General features: G+C 38.7%; 1 protein-coding gene across 1 annotated transcript in view; it reads right to left on the reverse strand.

Annotated features, from left to right (window-relative positions):
* tgfbr1b (transforming growth factor, beta receptor 1 b) overlaps positions 1–18,630 on the reverse strand; it is a 73,557-nt gene that overhangs the window by 21,192 nt on the left and 33,735 nt on the right. The window contains exons 3-5 of the mRNA XM_057824050.1: positions 11,687–11,956; positions 10,105–10,335; positions 3,340–3,507 (exon numbers count right to left, since the gene is read on the reverse strand). Of these exons, the coding sequence (XP_057680033.1) occupies positions 3,340–3,507; positions 10,105–10,335; positions 11,687–11,956 (669 nt within the window). The remainder of the gene's footprint in view (positions 1–3,339; positions 3,508–10,104; positions 10,336–11,686; positions 11,957–18,630) is intronic.

The raw sequence follows: 18,630 nt of genomic DNA on the forward strand, positions 1-18,630 counted from the left end.
CTGTGTCCTTGTGTGTACCACATTGAGCATGGAGAAAAGAAAGTACTGTCCAAAGTGCCAAGTACCAAAGTACTGTCTGAAGACTTGAGAAGCAAAATTGTGAGGAAACATGGGCAATTTCAAGGCTACAAGTCCATATCCAAAGACCTGAATATTCCTGTGTCTACCGTGCCCAGTGTCATCAACAAGTGTAAAGCCCATGGCACTGTGGCTAACCTACCTAGATGTGGGCGGAAAAGAAAAATTGATGAGAGATTTCAACGAAAGATTGTGCGGATGGTGGATAAAGAACCTCGACTAACATCCAAGCAGTGTCAACCCGTACTATTTGTCGGCATCTAAATGAAAACTGACTCTATGGTAGGATACCCAGGAAGACCAAGGCCAAAAATGTTCTCTGGTCAGATGAGACAAAAGTAAAGTTTTTTGAGGGGGGAAAGGCATCAACATAGAGTTAACAGGAAAAAAAAACGAGGCCTTCAAAGAAAAGAACACGGTCCCCACAGTCAAACATCGCGGAGGTTCCTTAATGTTGCTTTGCTGCCTCTGGCACTGGACTGCTTGACTGTGTGCATGGGATTATATTAAGATTAGAGCTGAAACGAGTACTCGAGCAACTCGAGTTTAAAAACTGATCCGAGTAATTTTATTCACCTCGAGTAATCGTTTATTTTGACAGCTCTAAGCATCACGTTTTGCTCGGACTACTTTTAATGCGGGACAACGCGCTGTCACATGCGGAGAGGAAGAAGGAAAAAAAAAACTTACTGCAGCCGACAGCCGCCACAATCGAGGCCGACGTTGCTAAATACTAGCCCGCACGATGCTACGTTGGTACAGGTAGCGTCTTATGCGTCTCATAGAGATCACATGTATGTTGAACTAGATGCAAAATGACAGACTCGGCCGCGTTTGGGCAGCGTTCGTAAACAGCCGCCATCTTAAAGCAGTAGAGCGCTAAGCGCTAATAAAGAGCGCTAAGCGCTAATAAATAAGATTAACGCTACTGTCACTACCAGCTCACGTAACGTTAGCCCTGCGGAGGGCTAGGTTTCAATTAATTATGACCACTGTCGATGCGTGGCTAACGTGTCTTACATACAGGCTTTAACACAACATAGCATTGTGGAGTGATGAGGGTGTAAAATAAAAACTTAATCATGCGAACTATCAATTTTATCTCAGTAGTCATTGCTGGATAAAACACCAAGTAGCACTGGTCCCTAATGTGCTCCAATACAGCCTGTATCATACATTTATTTTGAACGCTGCAAAAACTCAAAATCCTATCAGGACTTACAGTTTAGACTAACTTAAAACTTAACTAGAACTTAAAAATGGCTTGACACAAAGAGAAATTCAATTGAAACACGTGGGAAAAAATCCTAACTTTTAAGTGATGTGTGTTATCAAGCGTAACGGCATTTTTAGGTAAGATATATATATATACATAAATATAAATATATATATTTTTTAATAAGATCTAAAAGTTTTTTGAGTGAAAGCAGTGAATTAGTCTTTTTTTTTAATTCTAGTTACATCTGAGATGCAATTGTTGGCTGTTTTCAACAATATACATCGAAAATACAGACATTGATTGACTGAAAATGGTTCAAGATTAGATGAAATGTCTTGTTTTCTCATGTATATTTATAATTGCTCTTCACCTAAAAATATATTTGTTTTATCCGATTACTCGATTAATCGATAGAATTTTCAGTCGATTACTCAATTACTAAAATATTCGATAGCTGCAGCCCTAATTAAGATTAAGTCTGAAGACTACCAACAAATTTTGCAGCATAATGTAGGGCACGGTGTGAGAAAGCTGGGTCTCCCTCAGAGGTCATGGGTCTTCCAGCAGGACAGTGACCCACAACACTCTTCAAAAAGCACTAGAAAATGGTTTGAGAAAAAGCACTGGCTTCTGAAGTGGCCAGCAATGAGTCCAGACCTGAATCCCAAAGAACACCTGTGGAGAGATCTGAAAATGGCAGTTTGGAGAAGGGACCCTTCAAATATCAGACACCTGGAGCAGTTCCCCAAAGAAGAGTGGTCTAAAATACCAGCAGAGCATTGTAAGAAACTCATTGATGGATACCAGAAGCGGTTGTTCGCAGTTATTCTGTCTAAAGGTTGTGCTACCAAGTATTAGGCTGAGGGTGCCAATACGTTTGTCTGGCCCATTTCTGGAATTTTGTGTAAAATGATAATGATTTAATTTTTGTTCCATTATTTTTGTGTTTTTTCATTGCATGCAAAATAAATGAAGATATTGCTACCAAAGCATTTGTAACTGCAATCATTTTCTGGGAGAAATTGAGCATTATCTGACAGAATGGCAGGGGTGCCAATACTTTTGGCCAGCAGTGTATGTTGAGCGGGATTTTCCTCTAAGAATACATTATAATTCGATTTATTAGTTCCACAGCCCAAAAACCTTCGTTAAATCGTTAATAAATTCTGCAGGTACAATTACCAATAGCAAATACACATAGCAAAACAAATAAATATAAATATAAATACAATACAAATATAATACAGGTAATAGCATTAAGTTCATTTAACGAATCGGGTTGTAATGTGGCAGTTGGGTTTTTGTATGCTGCTCCTGAACGCACCATGTGACTGACGTAAGAGTGATAGCGGTGCAGAAGAGTGGGAGGTTTTTACTTTCGCTTTTGCTCTGTTGTTGTTGGGAGTGGGGGCCGCGTTGTCTAGGCAGTTAACTCACACTTACATGCTGTCATAAATTGTCGTATTTGGAGCAAGTCGTCATATGTCGAGAAAAATGGCGAGTCAAATTTTACCTCGGATGTCGAAAGGATTGTTTGTCTATGCGATCGTATGTCGAGATACTATTGTATATATATATTTTTAAACACAGTTCTCCCTTTTAACATTTTAAATATTGGATGAACCACTGAATGTAAGCTGCTTGATGTGCCAAAATTATATATGAGGTGTTTGACAGCTGGAGAAACTCTTCAGCTTGCATCTGTCAGCCTCGGGCAAACGAAGGTTTACCTACCCGGCTTGCCTCTCTCGAAGGAAGCACAGGCAGTTTTTTCAACATGGGTAAAAAAAAAACATTTTTAAAAAAAACATGCATTTTTTTCTTTTTTTTTCTTTCAGTATTTTCATTTTCATCTCCGGGCTTAATAGAACATGTACAAAAGCATTCACCAAACAGCCTTACCTGAAAACGTTCATTACTGTTATTATCGTTTATTTTGACCTCCATCTGTATAAAGGCATTCTATTCTTGGTATTTTTAATTGCCTAGTCGAGCCTTATAAAATATAATTTTTAAAAAAGTTTACATTCAGAGTTACTCACCCTGTGTGCCGACAATTTCCATGTGGAGGTGGGCCAACCCGCTGGCTGTCGACAAAGATAGCTTGATCATGCCTTCGACGGTAACGGTGTAGCGATTGAGGTAATCGAACAGGGAGCCATGCTCGTGGTAATCAGACACAAGCCACAGTTGAGTCCATGTTCCATTATCTATAGAGAGGAATAACAAGAATTTGAATTTGAATAAAACAGTTAAAAGCGGCCTCAAATCTGCATTTGTGGTATTTTTAGTTAATGTGCGTCCCCTTAAGGATCTTCTGAAAATTCTTACATCATCGAAACATAATTCGAATGTGTTAAATGTAAGGCTGCAACGACTAATTGACTTTGATATTAATTATTCTTATTATTTATTTATTTGATATCGACATTTGTCAGCAGCTATGAGCAGTCCTGTTTGGGTCCTTGTTTGTGTGTAATGTGAGGCTGTGTGCGCTCGCCAATGATTAGCGCGAGAGAGATCGAGTTCACTGCTACACTCAGGTTGGGTTGCTGAATAAATAATATGACAAAGTGACGAGAGTTAGATTGTTTATTTGTTTTTTGAATCAAGTGTGCCTCCATCAGTGGTGAGTAAAAGAAACCAATTGTATTGTTTCTATTCTTTGTTGATGAGATGTTACTACTTAGCACGGAGCACTAAGTTAGTTAACGATTATTCTAATCAGTGTCTTAAGTGTCCCTTTGTTTTGTGCTTTGGAGAAGAAAATTAACACTTGAGTTATTGTTTGATAGATAGTAAAGTTGTCTATCCACATTAGGGCTGCAGCTATCGAATATTTTAGTAATCGAGTAATCGGATAAAACATTTTTTTATTTTTTTTTTAGCTAAAGAGCAATTATACATATAGATGTAGATATAGAACAAGACACTTCATGTAATACTGAACCATTTTCAGTCAATCAATGTCTTTATTTTCAATGTACATTGTTGAAAACAGCCAACAATTGCATCTCAAATAGGACTAAAAAAAGACTAGTTCACTGCTTTCACTCCAAATACTTTTAGATCTTATAAAAAATATATACATTTCTTACCTAAAAATGTCATGACGCTTGATAACACACATGACTTAAAAGTTAGGTGTTTTTCCTACGTGTTCCAATTGAATTTCCACTTGTGTCAAGCTATAAGTTCTAGTTAAGTTTTAAGTTAGTCTAAACTGTAAGTCTTTATAGGATTTGAGTTTTTGCAGTGTTCAAAATAAATGCTGTGCCGTATTGGAGCACATTAGGCACCAGTGCTACTTGGTGTTTTATCCAGCAATGACTACTGAGCTAAAATTGACAGTTAGCATTATTATGTTTTTATTTTACACCCTAATCACTCTACAGCGTTGTTTTCACAGATTAAATAAAGCCTGTATGTAAGAGTTAGCCACGCATCGACAGTGGTCATCATGAATAGAAACCTAGCCCTCCGCAGAGATAACGTTAGTGAGCGAGTGACAGTAACGTTAATCTTATTTATGAGCGCTCAGAAGTGTACTGCTTTAAGATGGCGGCTGTTTCATTAACGCCGCCGAGTCGGCCATTTTGCATCTAGTTCTACGTACATGTGATATCTATGACACGCATCAGACGCTACCTGCTAGGCTGCTACCACCGTAGCAACATGCGGGCGTAGTTTTTAGCAACGTCGGCGCAGTTTGTAACGGCTGTCGGCTGCAGTAAGGTATTTTTTTATTGCTTCTTCCTCTACGCACGTGACGTCAGCGCGTTGTCCCGCATTAAAAGTAGTCCGGGCAAAACGTGATGCTTAGAGCTGGCAAAATTAAACGATTCCTCGAGGTGAATAAAATTACTCGGATCAGTTTTTAAACTCGTTACTCGAGTTGCTCGAGTATTCGTTTCAGCTCTAATTCATATAACAGCTTAGTCTTTTAACACAAACTCCTATTCAAACCATAAATTGTCAAGATTGTAAGCGTGTGCTTTGAAATTGGATTTGTATTGTATTTATGAACAACAGTTTGATAAAGAAAAAAAAATCATCACAGTCTGCCTCCTACTCACTCAATTTGGTTGTTTAGTTTGTTGTAAGAAAATATATGAGTCATTGACATAATGTCAATCAGCAGCCCTATTTTTACTCGTATGAACAGGACTTTTGTCTGATTTGTGTAATGAGAAATTCTTTTTGTTTTATTCTCAGAACCTTTATTAAAAACTAACAAGTTTTGTGTACTTTCAGTTATAGACTACCAGTGTTGTTAATAACGGCGTTAGAATATAACGGCGTTATTTTCTTCAGTAGTGGGTAATCTAATTAATTACTTTTCTCATCTTGGCATCGCCGTTACCGTTACTGAGGCAGGAAAGGCGTGCGTTACGACGTTGGTTGACTGCCGCGAGAAAAGTCTGGAAAAAGACGGACGCCGTTGCAAATGCCATGCTACTATGCTAGGTGGCTCCAATAATACCTGACTGTAGCCGATAGCCTACAAACTACGCCCACATGATGCTTCGATATCACATATACACAGAACTAGATGCAAATGACAGACACGGCGGCATTAGCAACATGTATAATAAAGAACTAGATGCGCTAGTAAACAGCTGCCATCTTAAAGCAGTAGACTTTTCATGAAGGCTCTGTTGTAGAGAACCTTCCTGACGAACCTAAGTCACTTTTTATCTAAAATGCTCCTAAATCGGCAAAACTTAACTTAAATCTATCTTTGAATGATGAAACCGTTTTAAAACTTACACATGTCGAAAATAGACGGAAGGGAACTAATGCAATAACGGGAGCAATTTTAACAACTTTAACGCGTGATTCACAACATTAAATGACTTCCACACATACTGTAGCAAAGGTTATTATCTAGTTATCGCAATGTCCGCAATACCCGTGTCTAGTTAAGTTTAGGGTAAAGAATTGGGGTAGGGCCAATTGTCCCAAAAACCCTTTAAACTTCAGATTGTATAACCAGTTTTTTTTTTTTTTTTTTTTTTTTTTTAAGGAAAAAAAAAAACATGAAAATTATCACCAGTTACTTTGTCATGTAACTAATTACTTTTACATTCAGGTAACTGAGTTACTAGCGCAATTACTTTTTGGGAGAAGTAATTCGTAACTGTAATTAATTACTTTTTTAAACTAAGATGAACAACACTGTAGACTACAGTTAAGTCAGGAAGCTGTAATGAAATATTATTTTTAAAGGACATAGTCACCCATTTTGTCTTCCTTATTACTTACAACTAAAGATACACGATAATATCGGTCACCGATAATTATCGGCCGATAATGGCAATTATGACGTCACACAGATAATCCAGATAATAAAAAAATTCAACCGATAATGCAATCCGATAATTATATACTTGATTTTGCCTCCAAATGTGCGCAACCAAAGAATTCAGCACACCGCCTCCTCAACCCCTCCCCTCTCTGAAGCCTCTGAGGGAGGAGGGGTTGAGGAGGCGTAGTTACAAGACAAGAAGTAGTTGAATATTATGGCGGCTGTTACTAAAAAAACGACGCTCTCGCCATCTGCGAAACATGTACCGTAGAAGTTCCACGAGGCAGAAAGAACGCGTCCTCATTCAAAACCACTAACCCAGCAGCCATTTAAAAATGCATCATAAAGAATTTTGGAACAAATACGAGGCTGCTGCTAGCAGGAATGCTAAAGCTATTGTAAACACTAAGTTAAACTACAGGGCTTGTGACGATACAGAGTCGGGCTGTTTGGGAATGCAGCCCAAGGCGGGTGGTAAATTCGCATCTAAGGCTAAACACCGGCATTACTGGAGACCGATAGTCGGCAAGTAGTAGCCGTCTTCCGACGGAGCCCGCCGCTCTGGCCAGTACGGCAGGCCGCCGCCGCCGCCTCGCCATAGGCGGGGCGGGCCGAGCCCGGTTCCCCGGCCTCTGGACCTCCGGTGAACACCCCGGTTTCTCGAGCGTTCCCCCACGGCGTGCGAGCAGAGCCAGGACCCGAATACGCCGCGGCGAACCGGCCGGGGCGGGCGGATTATCCGGTACGAATGTAGCTGCCGCCGCCGCCGAGACGAGACACGTGTTTTTTTTTTTTTTTACCTTAATGACCCGAGAATCAAAGCCCTGGATAAAAGAAATAATGCAGTTTATACGACCACCATTCTTCATGGAAAAGTGATGTCCGGTAAGCAAGCTTATCATGACGGCACAGTGGTTACATGATAATTTAAACATGGAGAAAACGAAGTCAGCCAGTCAATAATGCATTCAGAATGTGAAATGACGAGCGGTCAGATGACTTTGTAACGCTGCCTTTATTTTCGGCTTAATAAAACTCAGGCACAAAACAGCACGCACGCGGATGCGAGCTCCAACTCCGTCCAAATAGTACAGCCGTGTAGCAGTTTAGCTGCTGTAACGCAAATGTCGTGAAAGCCGCAAATGTAAACAAAGCGCTGCAGAATGGGTACATGACATCTCGCTCTTTTGAGGTAATCATTTTCACAGTGTGCAACAAAGCATATAACATTAGCAATCACTTTTCAAATTATTTAACTTATTTGTCTGCTCAATTACAGTCACAGTAGATAATCAAATTCTTAAATCAATATTCTGTAGCCACAAATATTATTCAAAATCTTTCCTTCTTCAAGTTTTTTTTTTTTTTTTAGGATTAAGTATAATAATGTATTGCTTAAAACAAGGCTGTTAAGATTATTTTCAGCTAGCTATTTTTCTTCCAAGAAATCTGAGAGAAATACACTTGAAGCGATCGCAGATAATTTCACTTATTGCCAATAGATTTACACTTAAAACTGACTAGTTTTAAGGAGGTGTGTTTTGCAGCGGATTAATGTTATATATGTTAGGAATGGCTTACTTTTAAACGCATTTTTATGTAACTTAGGTATTTACTCTGTAATTGTTGCCAAAGGTTTACCATTACACAATGTCAGACATCTGTCATTATTTAGATGTTTGAATTGACGACTTGTTCATACTTTATGTTGAAAAAAAGAGCAATAAATTATATTTTTGCACAGTAATATTTTCTTTTGTGTATACTTTAAAATTTTACATAAATCTTTCAACAGAATTATCGGCTTGACATTATCGGTTATCGGTTGGAATGAGGAGGAAATTATCGGTTATCGGTATCGGTTGAAAAATGCATTATTGTGCATCACTACTTACAACATGCCTAAAACAACATTAAATTGTGACGGTAATTGAAAAATGTGACATTTATCCGATTAAATGTTTAATCGTCCAATTAATTGATTATAAAATAATCGTTTTAATCGTTCGGTTAATCGATTATAAAAATAATCGTTAGTTGCAGCCCTAGTTAAATGCTATATCAATTATTTTGAACATTTCAACTTTCAAATGTTAGTTTCAGACTGTTTTAATTGAGTATTTCAGTGCAATGACAGAAAAAAAAAACTAATATGTTGAACCAGGAGTTAAGTGTAACCACTGACAAGAGCGATTATTACAAAGATTATCGAGTGAAGTTCAGATAACGCGGCCAACAGCTTATGTCAAAGTGACTGTATCGCTGCAGATACCGCCTCCTGTCATAGGTAGATTACTTTATTGATTTTACTTTCAACAGGCGCCACTTTGAATTTGACATGTATGACAGCTAATTTAACACAATAAGATTGAATGTTTTCTCTCCAGGTGTGATTTAGAGAACTTTTAAAAGCATTTTGAGCATAAAAAATTTGGATAAACAGTTGATAAAGGTTTAAGGATGAATTGTGTAAATCTTTTAATGCATCTTATTTTATGTACATTAAATGTTATACTATTATTGTGCTTGGCCTGAGAATAGAAACATCACTGTCTAACAATGTATTACACAACTGATATTAAACATAAGACCCGGGGGATATCTGCAACGTTGCCGAAGGGTATGTTCTGAGTTGGCTATTCAACAGAAATAATTTATATACCTGCAAAATGTGACATGCAATACATCCGTACATATGTGTGTGGGTGTTCCTCTTCCTTCTCCTTTTTTTCTTTTTTACTAGGTACCTTATAACAACAAAAATGCCCAGAGTGACCTGGTTCAAATGAGTATTTTATGATTTGGTCAGGAACAGAATACTGAAATACTCAGCGTTAAAATGTATATAAATATACATTTTTAAACAAAAAGGTTTCTCTTTTTTTTCCATCTCAGGCATAATAAGAAGTCAGTGGCGTGAATAATAAGCCATAATTACATTCAGATTGCACTGCACTGCGACAGATTGCATTAAAACTAGGCTTGTGTTTGTGTGTTAACTTTTTATTTTAGAGTTTTGCATATTGAAAATAACATGGGAAAAATTGCGTTTTGTTCTATTCTGTTTGTGTACGTGTTTTGTGCATGTGTGTTTTCTTGCTGTTGCTGATGTTTAACAGTGTGCTAATGTCTGCTACGTCTTCACTAGGGAGTTTTACTCCTCCACACTGTCTCACAGTCTGTCTATTCCCACTGAACAACCGCCTGCACGACTTCACCTCAAGCAACAGTTCCCTTCTGAAACCTCAAGGCTCACCTGTATTCAAGCTGCCAACGCACATATTTGCAGATAAACACATTATCAAAAAGATATTTTTAGGCTCCTTGAATTAATTGCTATGCTTTGAGGGGCCTTATCAAACTTTCCAGATGTGTAATCTTTTCTGAAATGGTAATAAGGGTTTTGTACATTGATCTTGAATGTACTTGGTATTCGGCACTTGATCTTGCACACACAAGCCCCTCAGACAAGCATACAAACGCTCTTAGAATAGCTCACCTTTGTTATCTGCGGCAATGAAGCCCAAAATGTTCTCATGTCGCAGCATCACGGTCTGGTAGATCTCAGCCTCTCGGAACCAAGACCGCTCCTCCCGAGAGGAGAAAATCTTTACAGCCACTTCCTCACCACGCCATTTTCCTCGCCACACCTCCCCAAAGCGCCCCTTGCCTATACTTTCCTGGAGGATGATGGTCCTGGCAATGGTTCTCTGGACAAGAAGTGGCAGGCCTAAAAATAAAGCATTGTGACTATGAATGGTTATTCATTTAAGAGGAGGTAAAAGAACTGAAATTTTTGGATAATAAGCTGCGCCCAGCAAATTTTAAGAGAAAACTATTCGTTCATATATGTCACACTGGGCTATAAAGCCACAGGCGTCCACATTGTAGTATGTGCTTTTTACATCAAAAGACATGTAGCTCATTAGCCTAAAAAATCTATAAATAAGCCGCACTGGACTGTTAACTGCAAGGTTCAAAGCAGGAAGAAAAAAAAATAGTACTTATAAAACTTATAGCTCATAAATTAGGCTAACTAAGCACGTAAAAATGTTATCCATTGAGAGGTGCAGAAAGTATACTGCAGAAAAGTCTATCTGGCTCACATGGCTCAATTATGAGTTCGACAAACTGCTGAGAATGAAACAAGGCATAGAAAGTAATTTAAAATCCTCTATTGATACAAAGAGGCCCTGCATAATCATACACACAAAGTCTGACTGAGAAAAGTAATTTAAAAAAAAAAAGCCCACACAGTTATGCCACACCTCACATTTACACATTGCACCAGTCACATGCTCAATTGCACATCGCGCAATATGGTGTAATAAGCTAGAAGGATTGGATCCAAGTGCTCTCTTGGCAGCATGCACAAGGTGCCAAACGCTCCATGCAGAGATGACTGAAGCCTGAACAGACAAGTACAGTATGTAAGCTTTGCCTGCACAGATAAAGTGTGGATATTGCTAACTTAAAATTGAATTGTAAAATACAGTACATAACTATAAATTCTGAAACAGCTCACTATTCATGCTGCGGATGTTTGTCAGCATACTGCATGGATATACCGTTATGCAGGGATTGCGCAGACAATGAAGAATGAATATTAGTTTAAAATAACACTTTTCTCAATACACATAAGTAACCATTTGACATTTATCGTGGCTGAAAGTGCTATTTCCTGTCAGACATTTGCTTGATTAAGCAGCACAAAAAGAATAACTCAACCCTCTAGGGTGGTGTTACCTGAAGTGAGTCCATTCGATCTTGTGATATTGTAATTCTGTGATATTAAGGCAACACTCCACAAGCCAAAATTAAGCAACACCCCCCGCCCCAAAAATCTAAATCCTTGATTAGGGTACATAAAATTATAGCATAAAAAGTATCACCTTTTAGACACACTTGGTATCAAAATGTGCTAGGTAACTTAATGTTTTGCATAAAACAAGAATTAAAAACACATCCAGAGACATTGCAAAAGGTCTTTTTTACCAGTCTATACTTGCAAGCAGACCAAGACCACCACGTTTTCAAGCACTCTTGGCCCACAAAAATGGAAGTGACGGTCAGTATCATACCTGATCCAGAACCGGAGGTGGTCATATCATAAATTAGGTCTTTCAGTGTTGTCCCAACAGTAATGAAGGGGTGGTCCATGGAGGGATCTTCCTCATTGGGCACCCGATGGTGGTGGTGATGGTGAGCCCCAGCACCACCAGCCCCCAGCCCGCGGTGGCTGTGGCAGACATAGAAGGCCAAAACGAGGAGCAAGCAGAATATACAGACTGGTACAGCAATCACTGCAGCTAGAGCTACAGGTCCCAGAGATGGAGTTTTTGGAGTGGGAACTGCAAGAGTAAAAGAACACAAATTGAGATCTAAACAGGACAGTTAAATAGTATGAAGACTGTACCTTAAAGTGCCTATGACAGAAAATTGACAACCCCGCTGCCGTGTGATATGATCCGGGCTAGTTTTGTGTGATTTTTCGCTTCGAAGGGCAAGAATGAGACCTGGAAACGCCGCTCGGTTGGGGTTAGCATGTCGGCTAGCTGTCACGCCTCCTGGTTTGTTTACGCTCTCCAAAGCTTGGACAGGGAAATAACAAAAGCCAGACTAACTCTGGTAGCATAAAATATCGTTCGGGAGATGCAAGAAGTCGAAAGTTTTGACCATTATGGAGCAATTTTGCCATGTCATACTCAATAAATGCATTTTTTAAAATATACTTTTATTTGTCATTTGCCATACAATTTATTAGAGGTGGGAATCTTTGGGCACCTAACGATTAGATTACGATTACGATTCAGAGGCTACGATTCGATTATAAATCAATTATTGATGACCCCCCCAAGCTATTAACAGCTTTTAATGTTTCGTACATTAGTTACAAAAATTGTACAAAAAGCCTCTCAGGCTTAAATAAACGACTATTTCAGTATTAAGTTAACAGTTAAAAACAGTAAATAAAATACCCAAGTCCCCATTCTGTATCAGCAGCTTTAAACTACATTCAATTAATTTAATGATGTGATTCAACCGTTAAAGTTGTTAAATTGCTCCTGTTATTCCACAAATTACCTTCTGTCTACTTTCGACATAAGAAAGTTTCAAGTCACGATTTTGCCGATTTAGAGTATTTTAGATAAAAAGTTAATTACTTTCGCTTAGAAGGTTCACTACAGCAGCCTTCCAGGGAAGTCTACTGCTTTAAGATGGCCGCTGTTTACGTAAGTCTGTCTTTTCGCATCTAGTTCTTTATACATGTGATATCTACCATAGCATTACGTGGACGTAGTTTGTAGCGGCTGTCGCCAGCATTCAGGTATTATTATTTTTTTATCTAGCAGCATGAGTTGAGTCACGACCGTGAGTTGAAAACTGTCATTACCTGGGTAATGACAGGCATGATGTTTACTCTCGTTTCGTTCCTCACTGCGTCCTGAAGACCGCGCTAACTGTATTTTAGTTTCGCTTTACTTGATATATTCCAATAATCGGAATTTGGATGTTTGTGAATCGTTCTCGAATCTTCCACGGCTGAATCGCAAATAATCTAAGAATTGGAAATTTCGCACACCTCTACAATTTATTTAGCCACTGGGGAAAAATACTTAGATAAAAAGAATATCCTGTAAAAATATTGGAGTAGAGAGATTGAAACAATGACATTTTGCTGCTCTGTGTCGTATATTCCTCGTTCTGAATCTTCACTCTCAGTGGGCTAAATTCTAAATCAGCTGAAATCGTGACCCTGCCGATGTCATCCTCCAGCTGGGGACGCTAGGGCGCTATAATGACAGGCGTTGCTGAGCGGCAGATTAAAAAGACTAATTTTTCGTCATCTGCGCTTTGCCAAATTGCTGTACATAGTCAAATCGTCTCAAAATATCATTCTAATTCACATAATGATTCGATTTATGATTTATTTTATCCTGTCATAGGCACTTTAAGCTGTGTCTTATTTTTGTTCTGAATGACAATTGTAAAAAATAAATAAAAATGTAGGAAAAGTTGTGCAGTTGCATTGTTTTTAATTCTACCCTTGGTTGACAACGCCAATACTCCATTCAACTTTATACTACAGTTTCAACATCTTTCACACCGAATATCATACCCGTTTGTTAGAGCCTTTGTAAATGGGCACCATGTTCTTAGCTAGTTCATAAAGTTTGACAATGTAATTGCAAGTTCGTTACTTGACTTGTGCAAACAGTGTTAAAATGATTCTGCTCAAAGTGTCCCTAACTTAGCTGGAATTAAACTTCCTAGTACATTTAAAGAAAAAAAAAAAAAAAATCTGCTCACAAGCTTTGTTCGTGTAAGTGGTATATGGTAGTGGAGGTGAGCTTTAAAATTGGATCCTGATAAAATATATGACCATAAGGCTATTTTATCGATCACCTGGCACATACATCAAATGAATTAAACACAAAATGAACACGGCACTGCACTGGACACGACAACTCTGTCCGATTCTGAGTAATTTAACTCCAGGAGGAGAACAGTATTTGAATTTGAATCCAGATCAATACGTTCTACAGATTGAAACAAGTCTAGGAAAAGCCTTCCAGGTGAGTGCAAGAAAAGAACAACCGAAAGACGTGGGAGTCCCATTGTCATAACAGAAGAACACATTTGTTCTTGTGGCTGACATTGGGCCAAGGTTCTGAAAGTCTATCAGAGATGAAGATGACACAAGGGTTCAAATCACAATTGAAGTCCTTCCCATCAAAAAGGCCAAGGGGACTAAGATACATGGTTGTCACCTTAAAGAAACAACAGTGGGAGGCAAGTGTGTCAAGCATAATATAAATCAGCTCTGGATGACCTCCTAGCTGGCAACAGTCTAGTTGGGGAGGACACAGATACCCAAAAGGATTAAAGGATACAAATGATTTGAAATGTTGTTGGGTTGTAATTTCACATTGCCCACGATACCCAAAACTCTCAATGACACTAAAATTTCTTAAATACAAATTCACCAATGATTTGGGCCAGTGTGAAACAAGAAAACAGTATTGTTAAAAATGGTCTCGGTGAGCAAGCTGTTTTGTAATTGATCTTTTTCAGTGTTGTTAATAACGGCGTAAGAGTATAACGGTGTTTTTTTTTTCAGTAGTGAGAAATCTAATTAATTACTTTTCTTTTCTTTGCAACGCCGTTACCGTTACTGAAGGATGCGTTAGTGCGTTACTGGAATTTGGCTGAATCATGATGCGCGTGTTGTCTGAGAGACACAGACAGAATGGGAGGAGGGTAGGGAGTTGTGACGCCGTTGCAAACACGATGCTCGGTGGCTCCAATAAAACCTGACTGCAGCCGACAGCCTACAAACTACGCCCGCATGATGCTACGGTAGATGTCACATGTATAGAACTAGATGCGAAATGACCGACTCAGCGGCGTTAGTAAACAGGCGCCATCTTAAAGCAGTGGACTTCTCAGGAAGGCTCTGTTGTAGCAAACCTTCCTAGTGAAACCAAGTAATTTTTTATCTAAAATACGCCTAAATCGGCAAAGTCTTGACTTGAATTCTTTCAATGTTGAAACAGTTTTAAAACTTTCACATGTCAAAAGTAGACAGAAAGGAAGTAATGTAATAATGGGAGCAATTTTAACAACTTTAACGGTTGATTCACAAGATTAAAGTGCCTGTGACACGAAAAAGCATGTTTATTTCATAATACACGCGGTATTTTTTGCCCCTGAATGATATGGGCCGCTTGGATGTGTGTGGAAGCGATCGCTATTTTTATTTAGTTTTTTGAATCCCGCGCCATGAAAATGAGTGACTTCCGGCTTCGGTCTTGCATTGAGGAGGAGGGCGCTGTGACGTGTACGGTAGAAGACGTCCTCTTCACGCTACAGTGTACTGTTGTGTATGAGGACGAAGGATTCAGCTGATTTTGCGGATTAATACGTTTATTTTTCGCATCACGCCAGCCAAACGGCTGCAGAAAAATCATTCTGTATGAGGGAGAGGCGTATGCGCCTTTTTGGAGTTTCAAAAGCCTCCCATTCACCGTGGATATTTACTGTGGGACCATTGGACTTACGAGGAAGTGAGTAAACATCTTGTTTTGTATTATGTCAATTACGAATACAGCGATTACAAAGTAAACAATACAAACTTCCTGTAAATGAAGGACTACTTACGTTTGATCATTGATAGGCATGTAAAAAGCTCTCCTAATGCTCATTAGCAGCAGCACGTTAGCTGCACAACAACTCCAGCCACCCTCCTCCGGGGAACGAACTGTAAATTGCTCTCCGCCGGGCGGTTTGCCGATCCACTAAGACAATCGACAACCGGGTCGTCATGTCAAATAATCCAGGATAGTTATGTGTGATTTTCCACTTCGAAGACTTTGAAACATCACTCGGTTCGGGTTAGCATGTCGGCTAGCTGTCACGGCTTCTGGTTTGTTTACATTCTCCAAAGCCGGGGAAGGGAAATGACATATGTCCGATTTAGGTGTCATAAAATATCGTTCGGGAGGTGCGACAGTAAAGGTGAAGTCGACATTTTTGACCATTATGGAGTAATTTTGCCATGTCGTCCTGAATAAATGCATTTTTATTATTTCATATTCCATTCAGCACAAGACTGTTATTTGTCATGACCATGCCATTTATTTAGCAACTGAGGAAAATACTTGGATAAAAAGAATATCCTGTAAAAATATTGAAGTAAAGAGACAGAAACAATGACATTTTGCTGCGCTCTTCGTCGCGTTTTCCTCGTTGTGAATAGTTCCCCCTCGACGGGCTGACTGGTCCTTCTCAAGCCATTTATATAGCTATTGGGGGAAAATACTTGGATAAAAAGAATATCCTGTAAAAAATATTGGAGTAGAGAGACTGAAACAATGACATTTTGCGGCTCTCTTCGTCGCGTTTTTTCCTCGTTCTGAGTAATTCCCCCTCAATGGGCTGAATAGTAAAACCGATGAGCCCAGTCTACCGCTGACGTCATCCACCTGTTGGGGACGCTAAAGCCCTATAATGGTAGGCGTGGCTAACCGGCAGATTAAAAGACTAATTTCTCGTCATCTGTGCTTTTCTAAATTGTTGTATATAGTCGAAACGTCTCAAAATATGATTCTAATTCACATAATAATGCCATTTAAGACTTTTTTTCTCGTGTCATATGCTCTTTAAATGACTTTCAAACATAGCAAAGGTTACAATCTAGTTATCGCAATATCTGCAATACCTCTGTTTCTACTTAAGTTTAGGGTAAAGAATTTGGCTCGGGCCTATTGTAAAACACTTTGAATTGCCTTGTGTTGAATTGTGCTATATAAATAAATTTTTGCCTTGCTTTGCCTATTGTCCGGAAAAAGAAAAACCCTCACATAGACCTATGTTGTTGGGTTTTTTTTGAATGAAAAAAAACAACAACAGTTCAATTCAATCGGTTAATATAAACATATTTAATGTAAAAGACGTTATAGAATGGATCATGTCATAACGTGTAAAACACGAAAAGTAACGGCAGTTACTCTGCCAAGTAACTAATTACGTATTCTTACATTTTGGTAACTGAGTTACTAACTCAATTACTTTTTTTAAGTTACATTAACAATACTGATCTTTTTAATAGTTGATTTGTCAACTATCAAAATTATCATGCCAGAAAGGAATTTACTGCTACAAACTGAAAGAAAGAAACCAAACTAAAGTGTCCTTGATAAGCTCCATGTACCCAGCATTTAAAGTCATGCTTCTGCAGTACAAGCGAAATTATACAAAACCATTATTAACATTCTCCCTAAACAATTTATTCTTGTGTTACAATATGTGCTGATGAGTAGCCCAAGCCCAAGAGTTTTATAAAAGAAATTTGAAGCACTGACCGTGAAATTACATACCAAGTGGGTTTGTTTGGAAATGAAACAGCAAAGTAATTTAAATGAAATCTAAATTTGAGTGCTCCCCTCCAATAAATAAATGAATAAAAATTTAAAGTTCATCATAAATGCCATCAGCACATAATGCCAGACATCAACCCACCTGAGTAAACCTAAACTGTGTATTTTATGAACTGATGTCTTCTGCACCTTATACTAGTATTTGATAAGATGATGAGAAATAGGAACCCCAGTCAACCTAATTTCCACAAACAACAAAGGATTAACTCTGCGTGTGTTTTTCCTTTTTCATATTACTTTTTTATTTTGATGAAAATTGAAAAGGATGGTGTTGTTAAGAAGAAAAAAAAGATGAAATATAGTGTGCACGAGGAGTTACTGTGACGTAAGAAGACCCAGGTTCTAAACCGAAAAGAAACTGGCTGTGTCCAATAATGTTTTACTATCGTTCAGTGCCAGGAAAGTTGGGGATAATCACAAATCACTATGTGGATGACTGAGCAGAAGAGTTAGAAAGTGTAACAGCAGTTAACAGAACTATTTTGTGCGGCCGTCATAGGTGGATAGGGTGAAAGAAATGACAGGGTTCAAAAGACTTTCAATCATAATCATCATCATCATCAATCATCATTCAATGTCCAGTTGGATGTTGCGAAAACGGTTCCTTGCCTTTACAGACTTTTGAGCTTAGACTTGTAGGAGCGATCTACAGTGTTCACAAACTTTTCAAATTAACATAACTAAAATTAAAAGGGTGATGCATTATGTTCAGAGTTGTGCATGAACGCGTTCAATGTACGATCATTCATGAACACGAACCGTAACCCCTATTTTTTATGTCTCAAAAATGCATGGAGAAATCCCTCGCTTGCAGTTGCAAGGCTCGACTCTCCCCCACCGGTTGTTGCTCAGTATCAGTGAGTCGGCTGTGCTAGACAATGGCTGGAGGAGGTAAAACTCCTGAAATTTTCCCCCCGTCAAAGAAAACGAAATCGTCAGTATGGGAAAACGTCGGCTACAGAAAAATTACAGACAGCCAGAAGATGAGGAGGGCCAACAGACATGTAAAACATGGTTGCGGAGGGTGGCTGCCGAGAAGGCACTACATCCAATATGTTTTCGCATTTATACAAAATAAGGTTAGT

Source organism: Corythoichthys intestinalis, chromosome 20, assembly GCF_030265065.1.
Source record: "Corythoichthys intestinalis isolate RoL2023-P3 chromosome 20, ASM3026506v1, whole genome shotgun sequence".
NCBI lineage: Eukaryota > Metazoa > Chordata > Actinopteri > Syngnathiformes > Syngnathidae > Corythoichthys > Corythoichthys intestinalis.